At 42.6% G+C, this 21,472-nt stretch overlaps 1 protein-coding gene across 1 annotated transcript in view; it reads left to right on the top strand.

Annotated features, from left to right (window-relative positions):
• The first annotated feature begins 364 nt into the window (after window positions 1–364).
• LOC144758635 (uncharacterized) overlaps window positions 365–21,472 on the top strand; it is a 58,562-nt gene continuing 37,454 nt past the window's right edge. The window contains exon 1 of the mRNA XM_078646439.1: window positions 365–2,021. Coding sequence (XP_078502565.1) covers window positions 365–2,021 — 1,657 coding nt within the window. The remainder of the gene's footprint in view (window positions 2,022–21,472) is intronic.

Genomic DNA, 21,472 nt, shown 5'->3' with positions numbered 1-21,472 from the left:
CGTTCTTTTGTCTATGGACCAGCCGACCTCTAAATAGAGTGGAGGAACCGCCAAGAAGGCATACAGTTAATGAAGTCGAAAAAGTGATGGCTAAACCATACTGCCAAGATCGAAATCAAGCATATTGCCCTGGAAACACGTTTCAAATCAGTTTTTTTCATAATATAGACTAGGTTACAGGCATTGTGAAATTATAATGATTCAATTTTTTTTTGGTTTTAGAAATGAGCGATGTTCTCTGATCACATCACGCTTGGTGAGACAGGAAGGAGTATTTTGACCTAGTTGTCCTGTGATAACGTGTTGTCTTTTCTCTTTTCCTTCTCTCTGCAGACACTTGAGACTTGAAAATCAGAGTACCCGAATGGGGAGAAGACGGGCTCCAGGAAAGAAAGTGACAGCGCAGTGGTTACGTGAATCCGTAAGAGCCACAGTCCCCTCTTTACTTCTCCATAACGTCTCCACTTCGGGATCCCAAAATGATGCTCAGAGGGACCAGGACCAGGAACCACTTTTTGAGAACCTGCCTCACATTATCCTTTTATCCATGCTGGAGGAGTTGGAAGCCAAACTGGATAACTTGCGGAATACTGTAGAGGACGTACCTTCTAGAGTCGCTGGGCTGATTAAGAAAATCTGGATAGAAAAGGATCAAGGTTACCTAGATAATGGTGCAGTGTCTTTGGAGATGGTCTGTCCGGCGAGCATTAGAGATTGTACTGTTAGCCGGTCTCCTGCAACACCTCAACTGGACAGGCTAGTGGAACCGAGCTTGTGTCTTCAGCCAGTGTTCTCTGATGGGCATGCACCAAAGCAGGAGTGTGCGCTCTCTTCTCCGACCGATGTTCAAGGGCGTCCAGAGGAGCCAAACCTTTGTCTACAGCCAGTTTTTCCAAATCGGCGTGACCCATGGGAGGACCAGTGCTTGCAACCTGGGTTTCCACATCTACACGAGTGGAAGCGAGACCAGTGCTTGCAACCTGGTTTTCCAGATGTACACGAGTTGAAGCAGGACCAGCGCATGCAGCCCGGTTTTTCAGATGCACACGAGTCGAAGCGAGACCAGCGCATGCAGCCTGGGTTTCCAGATGTACACGAATCACAGCAGGAAGAGTGCATGCAGCCTGTGTTTCCAGATGTACACGAGTCGCAGCGAGACCAGTGCATTCAACCTGTGTTTCCAGATGGAAATGGACTACAGCAGGATTGTACTCTATCCAGATGCCCTCAGACTGATCCTCCAGGCAGATCAATGGAGGCAAAGCTTTGTCTTCCTTCAGAATTTGTTGTTGGGCAGGCACCAGAGCAAGACCAGAGCGTACAGTCAGCATTCGCAGAAGAGAGGGAGCCTGATGAGCCCCTGAAGCAAGAACCATCCTCATTGTCTACTAATAGCTGGGAACAACATCAGAAACTCTGCACACACCCACTATTTTCTGAAGGACACGAACCACAGCAAAACCACTGTATACAACCCGCGCTGCCAGATGGGAAGGCACCAGACGAACACTTAGAGTCTGGTCTGTTGCCTTTTGGTGGCTTGGGGTCACAACAAACCCAGCATCTACAGCAACACTTATGCTTGAAGCATGAACTTCCTTATGCGCAGGATCCAAACGTGAACTACAAGCTGGAATCTATGCATCCTGAAGCACAGGAACCAGATCAGAAAGACAAGCTAGAACAGGCCTATGCATATGCACCGGGTTCAGATCAGAACAACACGGTGGAACCACTGCACCCAAAGGAGCAGGATTCAAATCTGAACTACAAGCTAGAACCAGCCTGTACTGATGCACAGGGCTCAGATCAGAGCTACATACTCGACCCATTGTACCCTGAATCCCAGGATCAACATCAGAATTGCAAGCCAGAACTGCTCTGTCCTGAAGAGTGGGGTCAGCCTGTGCCTCCATCATGCATAGAACTGGATACAAATACTGCAGATGAAGATGCCCCCTCAGACTCAATGGAGACAGGACCAACACAGTCACATTTATTGCCATCCAAAACCACCCCAGGTATGTGTTTCGCTATACATGGACACGCTGAGTGCACTAACACATGTAACCTCTTTAGAATGCATATGGCCAGATTTTAGAAAATCTCTGAGGGGATTGATATGGTTTGGGTGGAACCCCCTGAGCGATACTGACCTCCAGAGTACGAGTACACAGGGTGCAGATGTGTCCCTGCATTCTCCGCCTCTGTTTCCACACAGGACTGCATCCTTCCTGTGCAGAAACAGGCCTGGTAATGGGACTCTGCATGAGACAAGTGGGCCAGTAGCTCTCGTCCTTCCTTGTCCGTACCTATTCCAGGCCGAGGAACTGGAAATAGAGCTGTTCTTGGGAGGAATTACTGGCTGGAATCAAACTTAATAGTCAGATGCAAGTGATGTGGTGTTCATTGAGAATAGCAGACATGCACAGTCTAGAGAGGGACTGTTTCCTGTTGCACAGTTACATTGGTAAGACACAGTCGTCTCCAGTTCCTAATATAAAAATCCTAGTATGTATTCAGCCTCAACAGCAGGGATGACCAGTCATGTTCTTGCCACTGCAGGGTTCTCCAAGAGTGAACACGGCCTCGTTGTGAAAGACAGATACACTAGGTGATTCGTTGTATGTGACTTGTGAATTTACTCACCTGACTTCTAGCTCAGTCCCAATTGTGCTATGAATGGTTTTAAGGGAAGATAAAAGTAGGGATGATCTCCCTACAGCATCATCCTGCTTTAGCAAACTCTTTATCTATGTAAAATGTCATTCCATCATCACACGTAACATGCTGAGTTAGGGTTTGTACACCCATAGTGCGAGTTACGGATTGTGGTTCTAACTATAACTTGCATATTGCAGTGGTTTGAACAGTTTTAAATGTTATAAATGCACTTTACCCTTGTTTTTTAAGCAAATGTTGTTGTTGTTTTTATTTTTAGAGATCCATTAAGGTGTTATAACAAAACCAACTATAATTTCACTTTAACCTTATTCAGTGAAAATACATTAGGGATAAAGTACCTTCGGCCACACATTATAAGGATATTGCATGTCAGAGAGGAGTTCCATAACTATATAGAGGAACGAGGCCAAAGGCAGAGTTACTTTATAAGGTTATGGGACTCCGAGGTGACTTGCAGTAATCTTATAATGTGCGCCAGGTGGTACTTTATCTCATATAATACATGTTCACACCATCACCTTTCCCACAAACCACTTAAAACCTTGTTGCGTAGCTCTTTCATATGAAAAAGCAAACATGTTTGCAAACATGAAGAATAAAAATAAAGCCTCTAGTGCAAAATTAAACACATCAAAAACCTGGGGGATATTTTTTGCACACAGATATTAGAAACAGTTCAATACAAGTCATAAAAAAAGCTGCAGTACCTCGGAACATGTAGAAAAATGCAGAAAGATTCCACGATTCCACCTTTCCTCTATCTAAGGAGTTGAATACATAAGCATGTTCTCTCTGCTTGTTACAGTAAGCTAGCAAAATAGAGCAGAAGAAAGAAAATCAACTTTCCATTTGTTGCTTTAAACAGCTGCTTCAATTATGTTTTGTTTGACCTGGCATCATTGGCGTGGGTCTCCCTTCCTCTTTTCGCTTCCTATCTTTTATGTTGGCTGGATTTAGATGCTCTGGGCGCCGTGCCACTGCTAATCATTGCCACAGCGCGAATGCTCCTCATGTAAAGATGACTGTGTGAATTAGGATAACCATAATGCCTAGGTCTGTGTAGTATGTTCTAATAGCGAGTTACATTCCATTTCACTGTTACTATTTTGAAGCTAACCGTTCTCATAGGCCAGAATGGGCAGGTTGACGATTACCTTCTATAATCCTATCCAACCCCCAGAACCTGATAGGAACTTCGAGTTTGATATGTTTATGCTCAGGACATTGAGATACACCTTTTAGTAACAACCAATTAAATATCCCAGGTTCGAAAATGGCTCTTCATGAAACGCGGTATTTGCTTGCCTGAGCTTTTCTTTAGGCTTTGCTAGTATGTGTATTGGCCGTCTGGTTTTGGAGCAGCAGGGCCAGCTGGGTCAGACCTGGCTGGAGAGAGAGATCGGTATTTAGAGCATGGGGAGGGGTAACTCTTTGATCTGAGCAAGGCTGTGCCTGGCAAGGTGAATGATGGCATCCCCCCCCACTGGGCGTCTGATACAGACCCCACTTTCTGAAAGGGCAGGATGTCGCCTCATAAACCAAGTGCTCCCTGACCCCACCGTACTGGCTCTGACTGGATTGAGTGATTTGTGGCTTTAGAGAACAAAGACTTTTCAGGTATAAAACACTGCACTGGAATCTTGTCCAGGTGTGTTCCTTCTGGATGTCAAGACGAAACCCTGTCAGAACAGAGGAAAAGACTTTTGAAACTTTCACCAAGCTTGCTGAAGAAACTACCCGAGGGCCTGAATCGAGAGCGCCTCCTGCCAAAGTCTCTGGGACATTAGACTTCACCCCGTCAGCCATCGGAATTCCTGTGCGAGAAATTCTGCTTGAAGGTGAGGCCTCCGTCGAGCAATCCAGAGCCTCTAGTTCTACTGTAAGGAACGCGGACTGGTAACCTGCGCTGTATCTATGTTGGCCGCTGCAGCTAAGAGAGAGCTGCCGCCGCTGAGAGCCTGCCTGAATTTGAACCTTCTCTGAATCCGTGTGGGCCGCCGCAGCTTAGAGAGAGCTGCTGCCGCTTAGAGCCCGCCTGAATTTGAACCTCCCAGACCTTCGCGGAATCCTTGTGGGCCGCCGTAGCTAAGAGAGAACTGCTGCCACTGAATCTGTGTGGGCAACTGTAGCATAGAGATGTAGTGTAGTTCCTATCTTCCCAATAGGCTCTGCGCATTGGAATAATACCTACAGCAGTAAAGGCCTAGGCCAGACGTTAACTAGGTCTACTACTGTCGATACTAGACTTAAGTTTTGGGTTTGCCAGCGTAGCTCAGAGTTCGCTAGAAACTTTCTCGAATGTTCAGGAAAGAATTAACTCCCCTGATTAGACAAGAAGGGATTTAGTTTCTGCCAACCATAGAACATGACAACTTTGCTCTCCCCTAATCAAGAGTCAATCTCGAGAGTCGTGTGAACAAAAGGCAATTTATTTTACTCAGTCAGTACGTGCATTCTTAGTCTCATCAGAATGTAGAGAAAAGGAAGAGACGGGCGTGTTCAATAAAAAGGTGTTATTTATTGATCAGTCTCTTTTCTCATACAAGAGAAATGGATCGATATTATTGCAATACTTATAGTTAAGTAAAGTGCATACATAAAAAGCAATAGTATAAAATAATACTGTAAAAACATTGATATGGTTTCTAAGCCATATGATGTTTAAAATGAATAAAATATATTTACATACACATATACATTTGACTAAACGTACTCAACTGGTGTTTCTAGATACGCCTACCCCGTGTACCTGACCTAAGTCTAATACGTGGGCGGGAATAGAAAGTTACAGTTTAAGTTAAGTTTGTTTTTTCCAAGTGAATAACTAAAGAATTCTCTGTGAGGGGTTATTCAGTTCTGTACCTGGAAGTTAGGATGAATGAGGAATGGTATCTCTCTCTCTGGTCTCGATATTCCAGGCGGCCTGCGAGGGCTGCCCAGAAACGCCGGTGCTGGATTCTCGGCAGGAGAAAGCAGCGCGTCTCTCAGCGCGTCAGAAAGGCGGGGCTGCTGCCAGCGGGGTCTGCTCTGCTCTCCGCTTCGGCAAGTATGGCTGCTCCGTATCGTCACCACGCGTGTGTTTGCATATGGCAAGATCGGTAATATTTATACCTTTAAGGTGCCGAGATTGACGTAAGGATGGACATAGATACGTCAATAAAGATGTCATACGATTTGCTCGTTAGCACATTCTTTACTAAAGTTCTCTGTGAAATCAAAACAATGGCCGCAGGTTTTTGCCCAGGTTGTCATAGGTTTGATTTGTTATGAGAACTCCGTATGCCTTATCAGGGGCTGGAGGAATATCGCTTGTCTAATTAGATCGCAAGTGTTATGACCTAATCAGATAACACGTTCCTGTGCCGTAGTGTGACTGCGTCAGATAACGGTATCTGCATCATGGGGAATTTCTGCCTCATGGGCTGACTGCTAGTTAACTTGTTGGTTTGTTTAACTAGAATAGGGTCAGGAATAGGGGGATCGATTCAGAACCGATAGGAATACATGACACCCACTCCACGCTAACTATGGACATATTTACTAATCTAGGCATAGTATAACATAGTACAACATATTATAGAGTAGTGTGTATACCTTACCACCCCAAAATACATAAATGCATTTTGAAACTTTCAAATATACTGAAAAATTGCAGACATATATATATAGTATGCACTCAAGCTGTAGAAAAATGCCAAAGTAATCGCATTTGTATACATTATTGCTTATTTGGTATATGAGAATTACACATGAAATGATTTCTTACAGAAAAAAGTTTCGAGACCATTCCATCACAGAATAAAATATCTTTATGAACATGCCAGCGGGCAGCTAATGTCTATAAGCTATCTAAAATTTAGAAACCTTAGTTCTCTAAGAATAGTTCTTACTTTAAGCAGAAGATAGTGTCCCGAAAAATATGCAAAAATATTTGGGGCTGCTGAAAAAACTGCTGTCCGTGAACTGGAGCGAAAATGTTCATGTGACTTTATTTTTAAAGTTGAAGGCCGAATTCAGGGAACGCCGTGTGCGAGCTTGCTCAAAAGTCTCTATTTCTGTTCTGGAGAGAACATCATATCATTCAGGCTTTCGAAAAAACTGTCAACAGCTTCCTGGGAAAGTTCCACTAACTCGGAAATAGGTGTAATCATGCATTCTTGCGCATGATTGTCTCCATTGACATTCTGATTTGCATTACTGACAGAAGGTCGTACCTGTTCGATGCTGCTTTCATCTTGAACTTCACTACCCATCAATCGTAGTGGTGAAGCTTCCACGAATGCCGTCATCAGAATTGGTAGCCTTTGAGGGCAGCACAAAGCATGAACCTTGATCGGGCTCAACAATGTTTCTGCATCCATCGGCGCATCCGATTGTAGCGTCAGACAGGTGTCTAACACGCATTCTTCTCCGCATAGCAGACACCTCAATACAGGTAAAACACATCTTTGCCACATTGGTCGAAATGATAGAAACCAAGTCATGTTCAGGTCTCTAAGCCGGGAGAGTCCCAGGATTTTTGATATCCGGTCCCGGTATCCAATGGCTAGGATTGTTTCTTCCCTTGTCGCAAGAGTTTTGTCTGTGACATGGGTTGCCATAACGAAAAATAAGGACTAAGAATAGGATTCCTGCAATTAGTCCCAGTATCAGGGGAAGTCCGCCAAAAATCGAATGGACGAAATCGGGAAAAATACCCAGTATGGCTTTGAATGGTGTTAATGCCATCGAAAATACTGTCTTAAATACATTTGAGACCCCAGTGGTATCAGAAATATTTAAGATTTCATTTAGGATTTCCGCGAAATGTACGGGGGAATTAGTTGATAATAATGTATGTATCTCTGCAGTCGTCCTTGCGACTTGTAGATCATACGTTTCTTTTGATGACGAGAGCCTGGTAGGCGTCTGAAGAAGGACTGTTTTCATTCTGCTTAAAGTATCTATTCGAATAGAAGTAATTTTCAAATCGGGCCATGCCCTTGCCTCCCTGTCTGGGAAGGAGCTGGGGAACAATGAGCGTCCACAGCACTTGACCTTCGCAGTCGTAGTGACTAGATAAGGAGTCCCGGGCATAAGACTACAACATCAGCGGTCTACAATAAGAATGTAACTCCCATTATAGAGTCTTTGAAAGAATGGTTCTATTTCAGTTGCAGGTGCGCCTTGCTGGTGACATGAAAGGTTGTATGAATTCCCTTCAAAGGCTCCATGCAAACTAATTCCGTTACACAGAAGTGTGCCACTTAGTGACATCGCACAATTGTTGCCACTAAGAAACACTTTCTGTCCTTTATTACTGACACATGCATGTGAATAGGGCAGGTTCCATGTTGTTTTAAGGTACCCTTTTCCCAATTTCTCGTACATGCCAGCCTGTATATATTTTTGGCAATATTGAAACCTGAAGGTTGAGATTGGAATATTTATGATTCCGTGTATTATCCATTCACTGACAGGTCGTTCTGACATTGTCATTGGTAATCTTTCTAGTTTTTCAATGCTCAAGATTGTATAATCAGCACCCTTTTGCGCCATACCGATTTGTCTATCAGTAAGGTTAAAGATTTGGAATAGTGACGTTGTGTTGATTAAACGCCAAGGCACATAGCCTGAACGCAGATTTTGTAACGTCCAGCCAAGCTGTACAATAGAACGCAATTGTGACTGATCATGTTGTAATAACAGTAAGTCTTGCGATAATATATCGATTGCTGAAGACACAATGCTGTCCAATGAAAAAATTCTGGAGGACAGAGTCATTAACCCATTGTCCACTACAGAAAGTGATTTTTCCAAATTGATACGGTCAATTTCCCGTATTCTTTCTGCTGTTTCAATTTGATTAACCTTCCAGGCCTCATTGTATGCTGCATATACAGAGGCTGCTATGAAACGCTTTTGACGCTGTTTGCGTGGTCCCAAAGTGAAATCACGCAAGTCAGCACCATCAGTAAGTAAAGTTAGGTGTTGCTTAATTTCTGCCAGTGTGGAAGTTTGTAGCCATTGAAGGCATAATTTGCCCACACTGTAGGTGGTTATTATCCCTGGGTGATGTCTTTGAGGATATCTAGGGTCTGGCCTGTTCATTTTGAAACCTTGTGTTTTGTTCAGGAATCTGTCTTGACAGTTATTAGTATCTGTGGGCCAGATCAACCACTGTTTCCAATCAGGATGTGTTCTGTTTTGGTTTAATATATGGTTTACGTCTATCTCTTCATCTGTATCAGAGTTATTGCTAAACATTGTTGGCTTTGGAATAGACGGGTTATTTAAATCTTTGATTTTGGCTAAGCCAAGACAGGTGGTTTGTTGAACAGTGTCATTTAAAAATATCATTTGTTCTGGGATCATGCAGGCTCTAAACAAAGCTTCTATACCCTGTACTTGCCATTCTTTTGTACCCCAAACACTTTTCAATTCAACATTTTTGTCCCAATAATCAAATCCAAAAGTATTCATTTGTTCAAAAAATGAGTCTGAATATAACAATTTTGTGTTGGTTATCATGGTTTTGGTTCCTGTCTTGTTTGACAATTTAAAATAAAATGTTTCAGCATTACTTGTGTTAAAACCTGAAAAATATGAATATTTGTCGTAAACGGTTCTTGAGCTCCCTTTTGGAGGTGTTGCACAATGTTCCCATTGATTATAATTTAAAACATTTCTAGGTTGTGCAGATCTATGTAAAAAGTGATTACCATAGTGGTTATAGCAATACATACTGTCATAATTTGTAGAACCCTGCAAATAATCATGTTTGGTAAATTTAGCAGACATTACTAAGTCAGACATCATATTATTAATGCTTTCGAAGTCCCAATCATCAGCAAATGAGTTTGGTTTTGCAAAGTCACTCAATGAGATCTTAATTTGGTGTGGATATTTCAGGATCTCCACCGGACCATAAATTTCATAGTCAGTGTTGTCCCAGGCTACCCCACCAGGTATAGGATTGGCTGTGAAGTTGGCTGAAGAAAGTTCTCTTTTCTCGACGTGTGAAGATGTGTGTGGTTTGAGGATCAAGTTGATGTTCTGGCTTGCTGTGTCCATTTTAGCATATTTTCCCTAAATGAAGCGTCCCAAAGTAAGTACCATGATGAGCCAAAGTATGAGGATAAATGCACCAAAACCCACCCAAAATTCAATCCATGGAGAAATCAGATATGTTTCTTTCAGTTGTCTCAAATGTTCCTTAGCTTTATCTTTAAAGGTTTCTGATGATGGCTGTGTCTTTGATTCACTGAAGCCTTCAGAGGAATCATCGAAGTTTATGAAGTAGCCGGATGCAGTTCTGTCAATTGTTCCAATTGCTTCAGGATTTCTGTTTCTTGCATTTTCACTTGGTACTTCATTATAGATTGGTGTGTCTCTGCTAAATGTTTTTATTTGGGTTTTCAGAGGTCTTAGTTCTATTGCATTGTTGCATAGTCCTCGTTGTTCTTCTGTAGGCGTTTCGAATGTGATGAGCCTCTTTGTTAGGACCTCTGTACTCGTAGCAAACCTTGGTGTTCTGCTACTTATTGGGAGTCCACTTGGCCTACTGTTTGTTATCGGCCACATGTTGTGGTTTTACCAGGTCGATGGATACAACTCGGTTCTCCTTTTTACCAGCAAGTGGCGGTAGTACAACTGATCTTGTCCCGTTGACAGACAAGACAGGAACTGCTTTTCTGTAAGAAGGCCCAAATTCCTTCTTTACCGCGATCTTTTCCCTGACCAGATCCCCGACTTTTGGAATCCAGACAGGTCTTGCTGGGACAGGTGGTGGTTCTTCAGTGGTTGTTGGCTGTTGTTTCAACTTTATGTTGCTCAGGTCTTTTCTTGTTTTGTTTAAGTCCTGCAAAATAGCCAAACGGTCTTTGATATCAAAGCTTTTTTCTTTCACCACTGAAGTCTGACTATCAAGGTCAGAGATCAACATCCTAGTTCCAAATAATAATTCGTACGGACTGAATCCCTTCAGAGAATTTCTTGGCAAGTTATTGAGACTACGTTGGACACTTATTAGATGTTTGACCCACTGAGCTCCCGAACCTAATATCCTTTCCGCTATAGATTGCTTTATGCCTTGGTTTTTTCTTTACACCATCCCGTACCCTCAGGAAGGAAGTGAGAAGATTCCCGCTGGGCTGTGCTCATTTGGCCCTGTTTCCCCCCAGGCTGGTGGGCCTGAGTGAAAACAATGGTCGAACGTAGCATGCTCGTAGCGTATATGCCATTTAGACTCGCAAATCTTTGTATAACAGTCCGGACGTCAGCCGAGTGCTGGTGATCTACATTATAAGTGGAAACTAGCCTGTATATGTTAATCGCAAGCCATTCTTTTTACTGGTGATATTATCTGCCGTAATACGACAAGGTATCAAACTCTTTCTCTCCCCACTGCGATCTCTATTGCAGTTTGGGCAGCGTTTTACAAACATGGTGTGACGCAGGCTCATGCCTGGCCACCAGTACCGTGATTGTAATTCTTCCAGAGAATCTTTTAATTTAAGGTGTCTGAGACCCTCGCCCATGTGTGCGTCTGCGATTAACAAGTTTCTCCTGTCCATGTTTGGAATCACTCTATCCCCCACTCCAGGGATTCGAGCAAAAGGGACGGAGTTTGCATCGATTATGTATGTATAATTGAGTGGATAGTTGATCGGTAACGCTGAGCAGTCGCCTTTTGATGACGTTTTCACCGCCAGCACTGTTTCACCGTCAATGTATTTTAATGTACGCTTTTTTCGAACTACGGGAGCCGATTTAGTGGCTGCCGCTGCGGCTGTTTCAGCCAATGAATTCCCTACAACGTGAACGCCATTACGCTGATGACTCAGTGAGTGTGTCACGTGAGTCTTTGGTAGTTCTTTTTGTAAAAGAGCTATTTGTTCCCAGAGCAGTTTCTGCTTTATTGGTGCATCTGTGTCATCTTTGTAACCGTTTTGAATCCATGTCTGCAAATCGTTGTTATATGATTTGACGCAGTAATACGAATCTGATACTATAAGTGTCGGGAATTCGCGATCCGCATTATCTAGCGCCATTTTCAATGAGATTATTTCAGTTTGTTTTTCTGAATTAGTTTCTACTGAGTGTGATTTTGTTAATAGAGGTTTTAATTTACCTCCGCGCCACACTTCTTTTGTAATCTCACATGTGGGGTTGTATGCCTGTTCTCCCCAAACGGAGGGTTTAGCATGTCCGTCTGTATAGATTACACAGGCGTAATGTCGTAGAGGCAGAATGTCGATTGGCAGAGGATATGTTTCTTCATATGCTAGATTTTTCAATTCTTCTAGTTCTGGATCAAAGAAGTAGTATACTTTGTCCGTTGTGATTGAATTTACCCATTGTAACCATTCTGGATCCAATGTTGTTGTTGGTAAATTACACGGTGTTGTTAATGCCTCAAAGGCTGATTCAGCTGTTCTGACTGTGATCTGTCTACCGTCAGCTATGTCTTTTTCTCTAGCTATTGCGGTTTGAACTGCATGAACAATTTTTTCTTTGTTGCTGAATTGCTGTTCAGCTTCTGTGTACAAGTGTGATTTGAATGCAATTGGTACCTTTTCTCCCTCATAAGAGGTCAGGTATGTGAATCCGCATCTCCCTGGGATGACTCGAATCACAAGATTGCGTGTGTTATCACGTGTTTCTAATTTTGTTTTAATTAGCATGTCTGTTTGTAAGGATCTAAAAATTTCTGTGTGTATTTGAGTCCAACTGGATCTTTTAAAGTCTAGTTTAATTAGATCATAAAGGGGTTTTACCCTTTCTGCGTAATTTGCAATGTATGTTCTTCCGAAATTTAGGAATCCTAGAATCGACTGTAAGTTTTTTAGTGTTCTAGGTGCTTGGAGTACGGCACATTTCTCTAGGAAATTGTCAGCCAGGCTTTTGCCTTCACTTGATAACTCATATCCTAAGAATAGGACTGTCAGATGGGCAATTCTGGACTTTTTAAAGTTGAATTTGTAACCCTCTGCTGCGAACCCAAGTATTATGGTGTTCACTCTTTTCAAGTGAGTCTCCAAGTCATCATCTGTTAAGTAAATGTCATCGACATAAGATAATGCTTCATCATCATATAGTTGTAGTAATTCTGTTACTCTCGCTGAGAATACCCCCGGGCTGTTCTTGTACCCCTGGGCTAACCGACAGAATTGTTTTTGAGTGCCATTTACTGAGAATGCAGTTAAATATCTGCTCTCTGGTGCTATGTTTTGACAAAAGAATCCATTGGAGATGTCCAAGGTCGTTTTGTATTTTTTGCGCACTATGTTATTCATTAGTGCAGCACTGTGTGAGTTTTGCACTGCAAAAGATTTGCAACATGTGTTAAGGTGTCGGTAATCCAAAACTAGACGATATGAGTTGTCTGGTTTGGAGACCGGAAACAAAGGATTGTTCATTTGTGAGGTGCAAGTTTCAATCACCCCCTGGTATTCTAGCTGATCTAGTATTTCATTTACCTGTTTTTTAGCTTCTTGCTTAATTGGGTACTGCCTTTGTGCAGTAGGTTGTGATTTTAACTGGATTTTGTGAGGAGGAGAATCCTCATCCCATCCTACGTGATTTTTATATAAAGCAGGTGCTAAAGCCACTGCCCACTTTCTAGCAAGTGTGTATTTTTTATGAATTGGAATTTGATTTGAGAAGGCAGGCATAATTACTTCTTCGCCATGAGGGCACTCCCTGACAAACTCTGGTGGCCAGTCTTTTTCAGCTAGAAGGATATCATAGCCCTTGGAGAGATTATCCCAAAATAGTCCCCTTATTTTCCTAGTCTTATCTCCCTCTATACGTAATGTTATCTCGTATATCTTGTGGGGTTTGCTAACCCTGGTGTCCGCAGTTTCCACTTGAAGATATTCATTCGTGTCCACTGTCTCCAGATGATTCATAAGGACTTTGCGAGCTATGCTCACTTCTGCTGCACTGTCTAGCATGGTCTGAGCCCACTCTCCGTTTTTCAGTTGTGTCCTCAGTATTCTCGGCATTGTTAACTACCTTGATACTGGCTACCTTCTTTTTTGGAAATTGTAATTTCTTTTTTAGCTGAGCAGGTTCCTTGTCTTTGGACTTGGCGTGCTCTTCTCTTTGTTCTGATCGTCCTCTTCTTTCCGATTTCTGCGAGGAATTCTGAAAAGATTGAGAGGGACGTGTATCAATGTCTTGATATCTATCAGGTTTTTTAATATTATCCCTATTTAACATAAACATAACACATAACATGAGTATTTGTAAAGCGCACGTTCACCACTACGGGCATCTTGGCGCTGAAATAACAGATGTTTGATGTTACCCAACTCAATGGTACTCATTTTATCGACCCCAATGGATGAAAGGCTGAGTGGACCCGCCGGGATTTGAACCTGTGACCATGAGGTCGAACACAGGCCCCTGCAGTAGATGCATTAGTCCACTGAGCCACCAGACCCGGCTTATATCTATTCCCAGAGGGGTCACTCTGCGGTGACCTCTGTCTTCGGTTTGGAGATTTTTCTCTTCGCCTAGGAGACCTTCCTCTGGACTGGAATTTCTTTTCTTTAGGATTGGATTGTTTGTTTCCATCCCAGTTCTTTTTTGGTGAATTATTAGTAAAAAATATTTTTTCTGGACTTTCAGTCAGTTGCGGTTTTACTGGTATTCCACCTAAACTATCTCTACCTAGTTCCTCATATGATTTTTCTATGATTCTGGCAATTTCAGCTGGTTGGTCTGCTATATCTGTCTCTTTTAACCTCTGGCGGATCGCCACGTTTGCTGCTTCACCTTTTATGTTGGCTAATAATATAGCCGAGACCTGCTTGAAGTCTTTCAGTAATTTCATACCAAGAGTTAAAGCAGGTTCTGGACCGTATTCGTCTTGAATTTGTTTTAGCACATCTGGTATTACCGAAATGGATGGAACACCGTGCGTTTTTGTGTAGATGGAAGCAAAGACTGTACCCCAAGTGTCACAGTCCTCTATGTGTGGTGCGATTCCCATAGGAAGACAGATAGTCAGAATCCTGTGTTTTTCTAGCGGGGTGGTGTCAGGAAACACCGCCTCTATTTGGGTAATTTTCTGTGCCAACCAGAATGGTATTTGTTCCCGTTTAGCCGGTACTTTACCTAGGCAGGATTGGATGTTCTGTGGTGTAATTTTATTTGTGTTCCCCTGGTGAGGGGTCAGCTGTGGAAGTTTAATCGCTGGCTGAATTGTTGAAGTCCGCATTACATACTGGACTAATTGTCTATGAATTTTTAGTAATTGTTTTAGCTGTATTAACAGCTCTCCTGTAGACATCCCTTCGATGTCTGGGTGTGGTGTGTATCCGGCTAAGACCGGCCACGTTGCTCCTGGTCTACCTAAAGGACCGAGCCTGGTGATGTGATTATTATGTATTAGGGCGCCATCAAATAAGAGCAAATGCTCTTGGAATTTGAGTGGTACTTCCACCTCCTCGAAAGGAGTGTAAATGTCGGGTGGAATCTCTATTTTGTAATAGTGGAAGTACTTTGTTACAGCATTTGCTGCTGGAAAATGTATCCATGTATAGTATACCTCTGTCTGCCGATATTCGTGTGCCTCAATTACGAATATGACTGTGCCACCTCTAGGTGTCAGTCCATTTTCTATAAGTTTTAAGGTTATAGATTTCCTTTTGGCGACCGGGATGAGTATTATATCCCCGTCCGCATCTAGTGCTGCAGTATCAGCTGCTGCTATTTCAGCTGCTAATCTAACTGCCTCTCTTTCATCCTCATTGTCAGACATTTTACTGTCAATAAGGTTATTTTGTTTGTTTGCAGATCAGGTTTCTTATGGAACAAAGATTAGATACACAATATTTTGGAACTGTTTATCCTTCAACGTTGACTATACCAAGAACCATACATAGGAGTTCCCTCCTGCGAGGTCTTGGAGGATATTACCTTTCACCCACTCCAGACGTCTTTGGAGTATTTGGGAAAAGGGGTCTGAGTGAGAAAGCACGACTGAGTTACTCTAAATGTCTTACGTTAGTTTTATCGCCCTTTCCAAACGCGTTGGGCGCCATGTAGTGTAGTTCCTATCTTCCCAATAGGCTCTGCGCATTGGAATAATACCTACAGCAGTAAAGGCCTAGGCCAGACGTTAACTAGGTCTACTACTGTCGATACTAGACTTAAGTTTTGGGTTTGCCAGCGTAGCTCAGAGTTCGCTAGAAACTTTCTCGAATGTTCAGGAAAGAATTAACTCCCCTGATTAGACAAGAAGGGATTTAGTTTCTGACAACCATAGAACATGACAACTTTGCTCTCCCCTAATCAAGAGTCAATCTCGAGAGTCGTGTGAACAAAAGGCAATTTATTTTACTCAGTCAGTACGTGCATTCTTAGTCTCATCAGAATGTAGAGAAAAGGAAGAGACGGGCGTGTTCAATAAAAAGGTGTTATTTATTGATCAGTCTCTTTTCTCATACAAGAGAAATGGATCGATATTATTGCAATACTTATAGTTAAGTAAAGTGCATACATAAAAAGCAATAGTATAAAATAATACTGTAAAAACATTGATATGGTTTCTAAGCCATATGATGTTTAAAATGAATAAAATATATTTACATACACATATACATTTGACTAAACGTACTCAACTGGTGTTTCTAGATACGCCTACCCCGTGTACCTGACCTAAGTCTAATACGTGGGCGGGAATAGAAAGTTACAGTTTAAGTTAAGTTTGTTTTTGCCAAGTGAATAACTAAAGAATTCTCTGTGAGGGGTTATTCAGTTCTGTACCTGGAAGTTAGGATGAATGAGGAATGGTATCTCTCTCTCTGGTCTCGATATTCCAGGCGGCCTGCGAGGGCTGCCCAGAAACGCCGGTGCTGGATTCTCGGCAGGAGAAAGCAGCGCGTCTCTCAGCGCGTCAGAAAGGCGGGGCTGCTGCCAGCGGGGTCTGCTCTGCTCTCGGCTTCGGCAAGTATGGCTGCTCCGTCTCGTCACCACGCGTGTGTTTGCATATGGCAAGATCGGTAATATTTATACCTTTAAGGTGCCGAGATTGACGTAAGGATGGACATAGATACGTCAATAAAGATGTCATACGATTTGCTCGTTAGCACATTCTTTACTAAAGTTCTCTGTGAAATCAAAACAATGGCCGCAGGGTTTTGCCCAGGTTGTCATAGGTTTGATTTGTTATGAGAACTCCGTATGCCTTATCAGGGGCTGGAGGAATATCGCTTGTCTAATTAGATCACAAGCGTTATGACCTAATCAGATAACACGTTCCTGTGCCGTAGTGTGACTGCGTCAGATAACGGTATCTGCATCATGGGGAATTTCTGCCTCATGGGCTGACTGCTAGTTAACTTGTTGGTTTGTTTAACTAGAATAGGGTCAGGAATAGGGGGATCGATTCAGAACCGATAGGAATACATGACAGAGAAAGCTGTCACCGATGAGAGCCCGCCTGAAATTGAACCTTCGCTGAATCTGTGTGGGCCACTGTAGCTAAGAGAGAGCTTTAGCCGCTGAGTGCCCACTGTTGTGCCAGCCTGGGCGAGACCATCCTTCGTCCTGTGGACTGCCGTAGCTAAGAGAGAGCTGCTGCCGCAGAGTGCCCGCACCTTCGCCAACTTTGCATCATTGTGGTCTGTCCTGTGGGCCCCAGCAGCTAAGAGAGAGCTGCTGCCACTGAGTGCCCGTACCTTTGCCAACTTTGTATCATCGTGATTCGTGATTTGTCCTGTGGCCGTCGCAGCTACGAGAGAGCTGCTCCCACTGAGTGCCCGCACCTTTGCCAACTTTGCATCATCGTGATTCGTCCTGTGGGCCGCCGCTGCTAAGAGAAAACTGCTGCCACTGAGCGCCGCACCTTTGCCAACATTGCCTCATCGTGATTTGTCCTGTGGGCCGTCGCAGCTAAGGGAGAGCTGCCGCCACTCTCTGCCCACATCTTGGTCACCATTGTCGATGATTGTTGCTATCGTCTTCTGGGCCGCCGCAGCTAAGAGAGAGCTGCTGCCGCTCTGAGCCCACCACGGAGCTGCAAGACGAGAGTCATTGCCACCACCAGCCCGGGCCGCCTGTCCCCGAGTGCTGATCACTATTGGGCAGTTAATTTGGCAAACCTTACTGTAGGTGCAACAACCGTAGAGTGTGGGAGTACCCCGGAGATGATTACTCTTGGTAATTTGTGAGTTGACCTACTGGTGAAAGAACTGTCTTCCAGAGGTTACAGACTTTATAACTACACTGACTCTCAGTTGATAATTTAGTTAGGCAGAATGTCAGCATCACCACTCCAGTTTCAAAATATGCAATTTGATGATTACTGAGGTTGAATCGACTAAAACTGAATATAGACAAAACTGAGATTGTAATTCTAAAGAATAAGACTAATCATGTGAACCAACGTTACTCGCCAACAAAAATGCCTAAACCTACTGCTAAAAGTCTGGTAGTGATAATCGATAACAACAACTAGCAGTAGGATCTAAATGCATAGTTATAATGAAACTTAAGAAAATAACCCCACTGCTCCCACTTTAGGTAAGAAAAGCAATAGTGGTGGCAGGAGTCCTATCTGGATCGTATTATGCCAACCCAGTATATTTAAGATTATCCAATAATACCATTCATAGACTACAAGTTATTCGCAGCTTGTTTACTATATCACCTTCTGAGGTGGGCACAAGCTTGAAGTACGCTTTGACCACATTGTCCTTGATATTCCTTCCTCTCTTGAAGGCAAATAACGGAGTTCGCTGGCCAACAAGTTCCAATACTTCTCGATGATTTTCTTTATATCATTACTTTTTGAGTTGAATGTGGTTACACATACAATGTTCTCAGTCTTGGTCTTCTTTTCTTAAGTTTGTAGCAATAGATCCCATAGGCAATATCAGGCACGCTTCCTTGCTTGTTTCAATAGTCTAATCGGATAGCCTCATTCTCTTAGGTGTTTAGTCAAGATGTCAGTTTCCTTGAAGAAATCTACTCTCCAGGTACAATCCATGCTCCAAACTGATTGAGCTCGTCTTCTGTGAATGGCCAAATCATAATGACATCGTCAATATATCTTTTCCATGCTTCAATAGACTCGATGAATGTATTGTCTACGCTGCACAGATGTTCTTCCTCATAATCGTCCATGAAGATATTGGCCAGGTTCGGGGCATATGTAGCTTCCATTGCCACGCCTTTGCACAAGACATAAAACTGATTTCTGAACACAAAGTAATTTTTCTTCATAGCTATACCCAACATTTTGACTATGAAATCAGTTGGTATCCAATAAGGTCTTGAGCATTTATTCAGTGTTGTCCTTACCACGTCCAGTGTCTTGGTCTGTGGTATCGATGTATAAAGGGACGAGACGTCAAGGGTTACAAGAAATTGTGATTGTGTGTTGAATGCCAGGCCTTCAAGCAGCTGGATGGCGTGCATTGTATCTCTCACTTATGACTTAGTCTCTACCACCCAGGGTTACAGAAAATGGTCAATGAATTGATTAAGAGGTTCAAGAAACGACCCATACCATGAAACAATGGGTCGCCCAGGTGACTTCTCCATGCGTTTATGCACTTTGGGAAGGGTGTATATAGTGGGGATTCTGGGCTCTTTTACCCACTTGTAAAAATCTTTTCACCACCCTGTATATATTGCACACCACTAAACACTTTGCACCAATGTCACTTGGCCCTCACCTATTTGTGATTTTTTATTGTGTTGACAGCCATTAATATATGTGTAAAGAATGTGAATGCTACTATTTGAAAAAAACTTACACATTAGACAGCAATTTGAGTCATGTGCCTCATTTTTTCAAAAATATTTTTCTGCATCTAGGCATTTTGAGATACGTTTGTGACACTTAGGGCCCGATTCCCAGAATGAATTTAAGACTCAATCCTAAACTTACTATTATTTTGGTATTTACAGAATGCACTTACTACTTTTGGCATTCACAGAATTAACTTACTGCTTTTGGTATTCACAGAAGTTAGGATTTTGTCTTAAGTCTGTCTTAAGTCTGTCTTAAGTCTGTCTTAAGTTTGTCTTAAGACAAACTTAAGACAAAATCCTAACTTCTGTGAATACCAAAAGTAGTAAGTTCATTCTGTGAATGCCAAAAGTAGTAAGTGCATTCTGTGAATACCAAAATAGTAGTAAGTTTAGGATTGAGTCTTAAGTTCATTCTGTGAATCGGGCCCTTAATGAGCTAATAGAAGTAATCAGAAACGCAACAGAACCACTTTTGTTTATTACGATATACCCAGGTTCCTACGTACATAGGGTCGCCCCATTTTTGTACAATTATTTGTGGAAGGTAGCTAAGCACATATAGTTTTTGTGTATGATAATTTGTCCACCGATAGTGCGATCCTAGCGGTTGTACGAATGATTGCGAAGCCCTATGGGGTGAGGAATTTGATAAAAGAGGATGAATGGTTGTTCAGCCGGGTTTCAGTTGGAAAGCAGAAGTTACTTTTGTGTCCTAGGATGGTTTTGGCTATTGGAGTGGCATGCTTGACTGCTGACTGATAGTTTAGAAGCATGCAGCAACTCGTAGGTAGTGATCTTGGACCAGGCTGACAGGGAAGCATGGTAGTTATTTGGTTAGGCTGCCTGGGAGGGCAAGTGGTGTTCAGGGTTCTACTCGTACCAAGGATGACCGGGGTCTTGCGGTGCCAAGGTTGGCTCAGGGCATTGTCATACGTGTTGCTCAGCATTTCAGCTTTCCCTTGCGTCATTTCAGTCGTAGTGCATTTATGATTGTGTTGGTGATGGATATAGGGGATAGTTTGTCTAGGGGTAAAGGATAGGGGATCAGAGTGTATGTTTGTGGTAGGATCAGTGTTTGCTATAGATGCGTGAAGCTGGGGCAGGAAGTAGGTCATCTTTGCATTCTTACGTAGTGACGAGATTTCATCCAGAATAGTGTTGATTGTGAGTTCAAGCTGGGCTGTTGTAGGGATCAGTTGAGTGGCGGTTGGGTCAGTGGTAGGAAGTGGAGTGTGATGAAGCTCGGCAGAGTTTGGGGCAGAGGCTAATGCAGGAGCGGCCCGTGCAGGTAAGAGCGGTGGGGCCGGGTGGGGGGGTATTCAGTTTTTAGTTTTATTTATTTATGATTTTGGAACTCAAATGAGATCCACATATAGATTAAACAATTGAGTACATTTACACACAATCATTGTTCGATAAAAATATGACAATATACATTTCCAACCATAATTAATATAAAGCTAAGAAAGTTTTTAAAAAGTTAAAAATTTTGTAACAAAACAATTCGTTAGGGGGATTGTAAATAGCATCTAAAAAAGAGATAGCAGAGGAAATACCCAATTGAAAGCAGATAGGTCTCAGCCACTTGCGCCTAAATGCAAGTAGAGCTGGGCATACAAAAAGAGCATGATTGATATCCTGATTACTATTATTGCAAAGATCAAATAAAGCTGAGGAGCCATACCATCTGGATGTCAAAAAGTTCAGCGGAAGTAGATCCTGCCTTAGTAAGAAAAAGAACCGCCGCACCCCATGATGGAGATTCCAGGTGGAATATGGTTGGGCAATTCTCATTTGATAGGAATCTACAACCAGATGGACACATTTTTTCAAGGTACGTGATTCTCTGTCCAACCTAAAGCTTAGTTCCCAAGAGGCCGCTTTCAGGATAGTTTTCAACTGATATGTGGATAAGGTAAATAAAACCGATTCGTCAAGTTCAAGAACATCAACTGCAGATCTAAAGTTTTTTACAATTGTTGAATATTCTTTGAAGTTTCCAAGCAACTCCGTTTTTATAATATATCTTAGGGTG

Source organism: Lissotriton helveticus, chromosome 1_1 (assembly GCF_964261635.1).
Source record: "Lissotriton helveticus chromosome 1_1, aLisHel1.1, whole genome shotgun sequence".
Lineage (NCBI taxonomy): Eukaryota > Metazoa > Chordata > Amphibia > Caudata > Salamandridae > Lissotriton > Lissotriton helveticus.
Note: the sequence above shows the minus strand (reverse complement) of the source record. Positions and strands in the feature narration are given on the sequence as shown.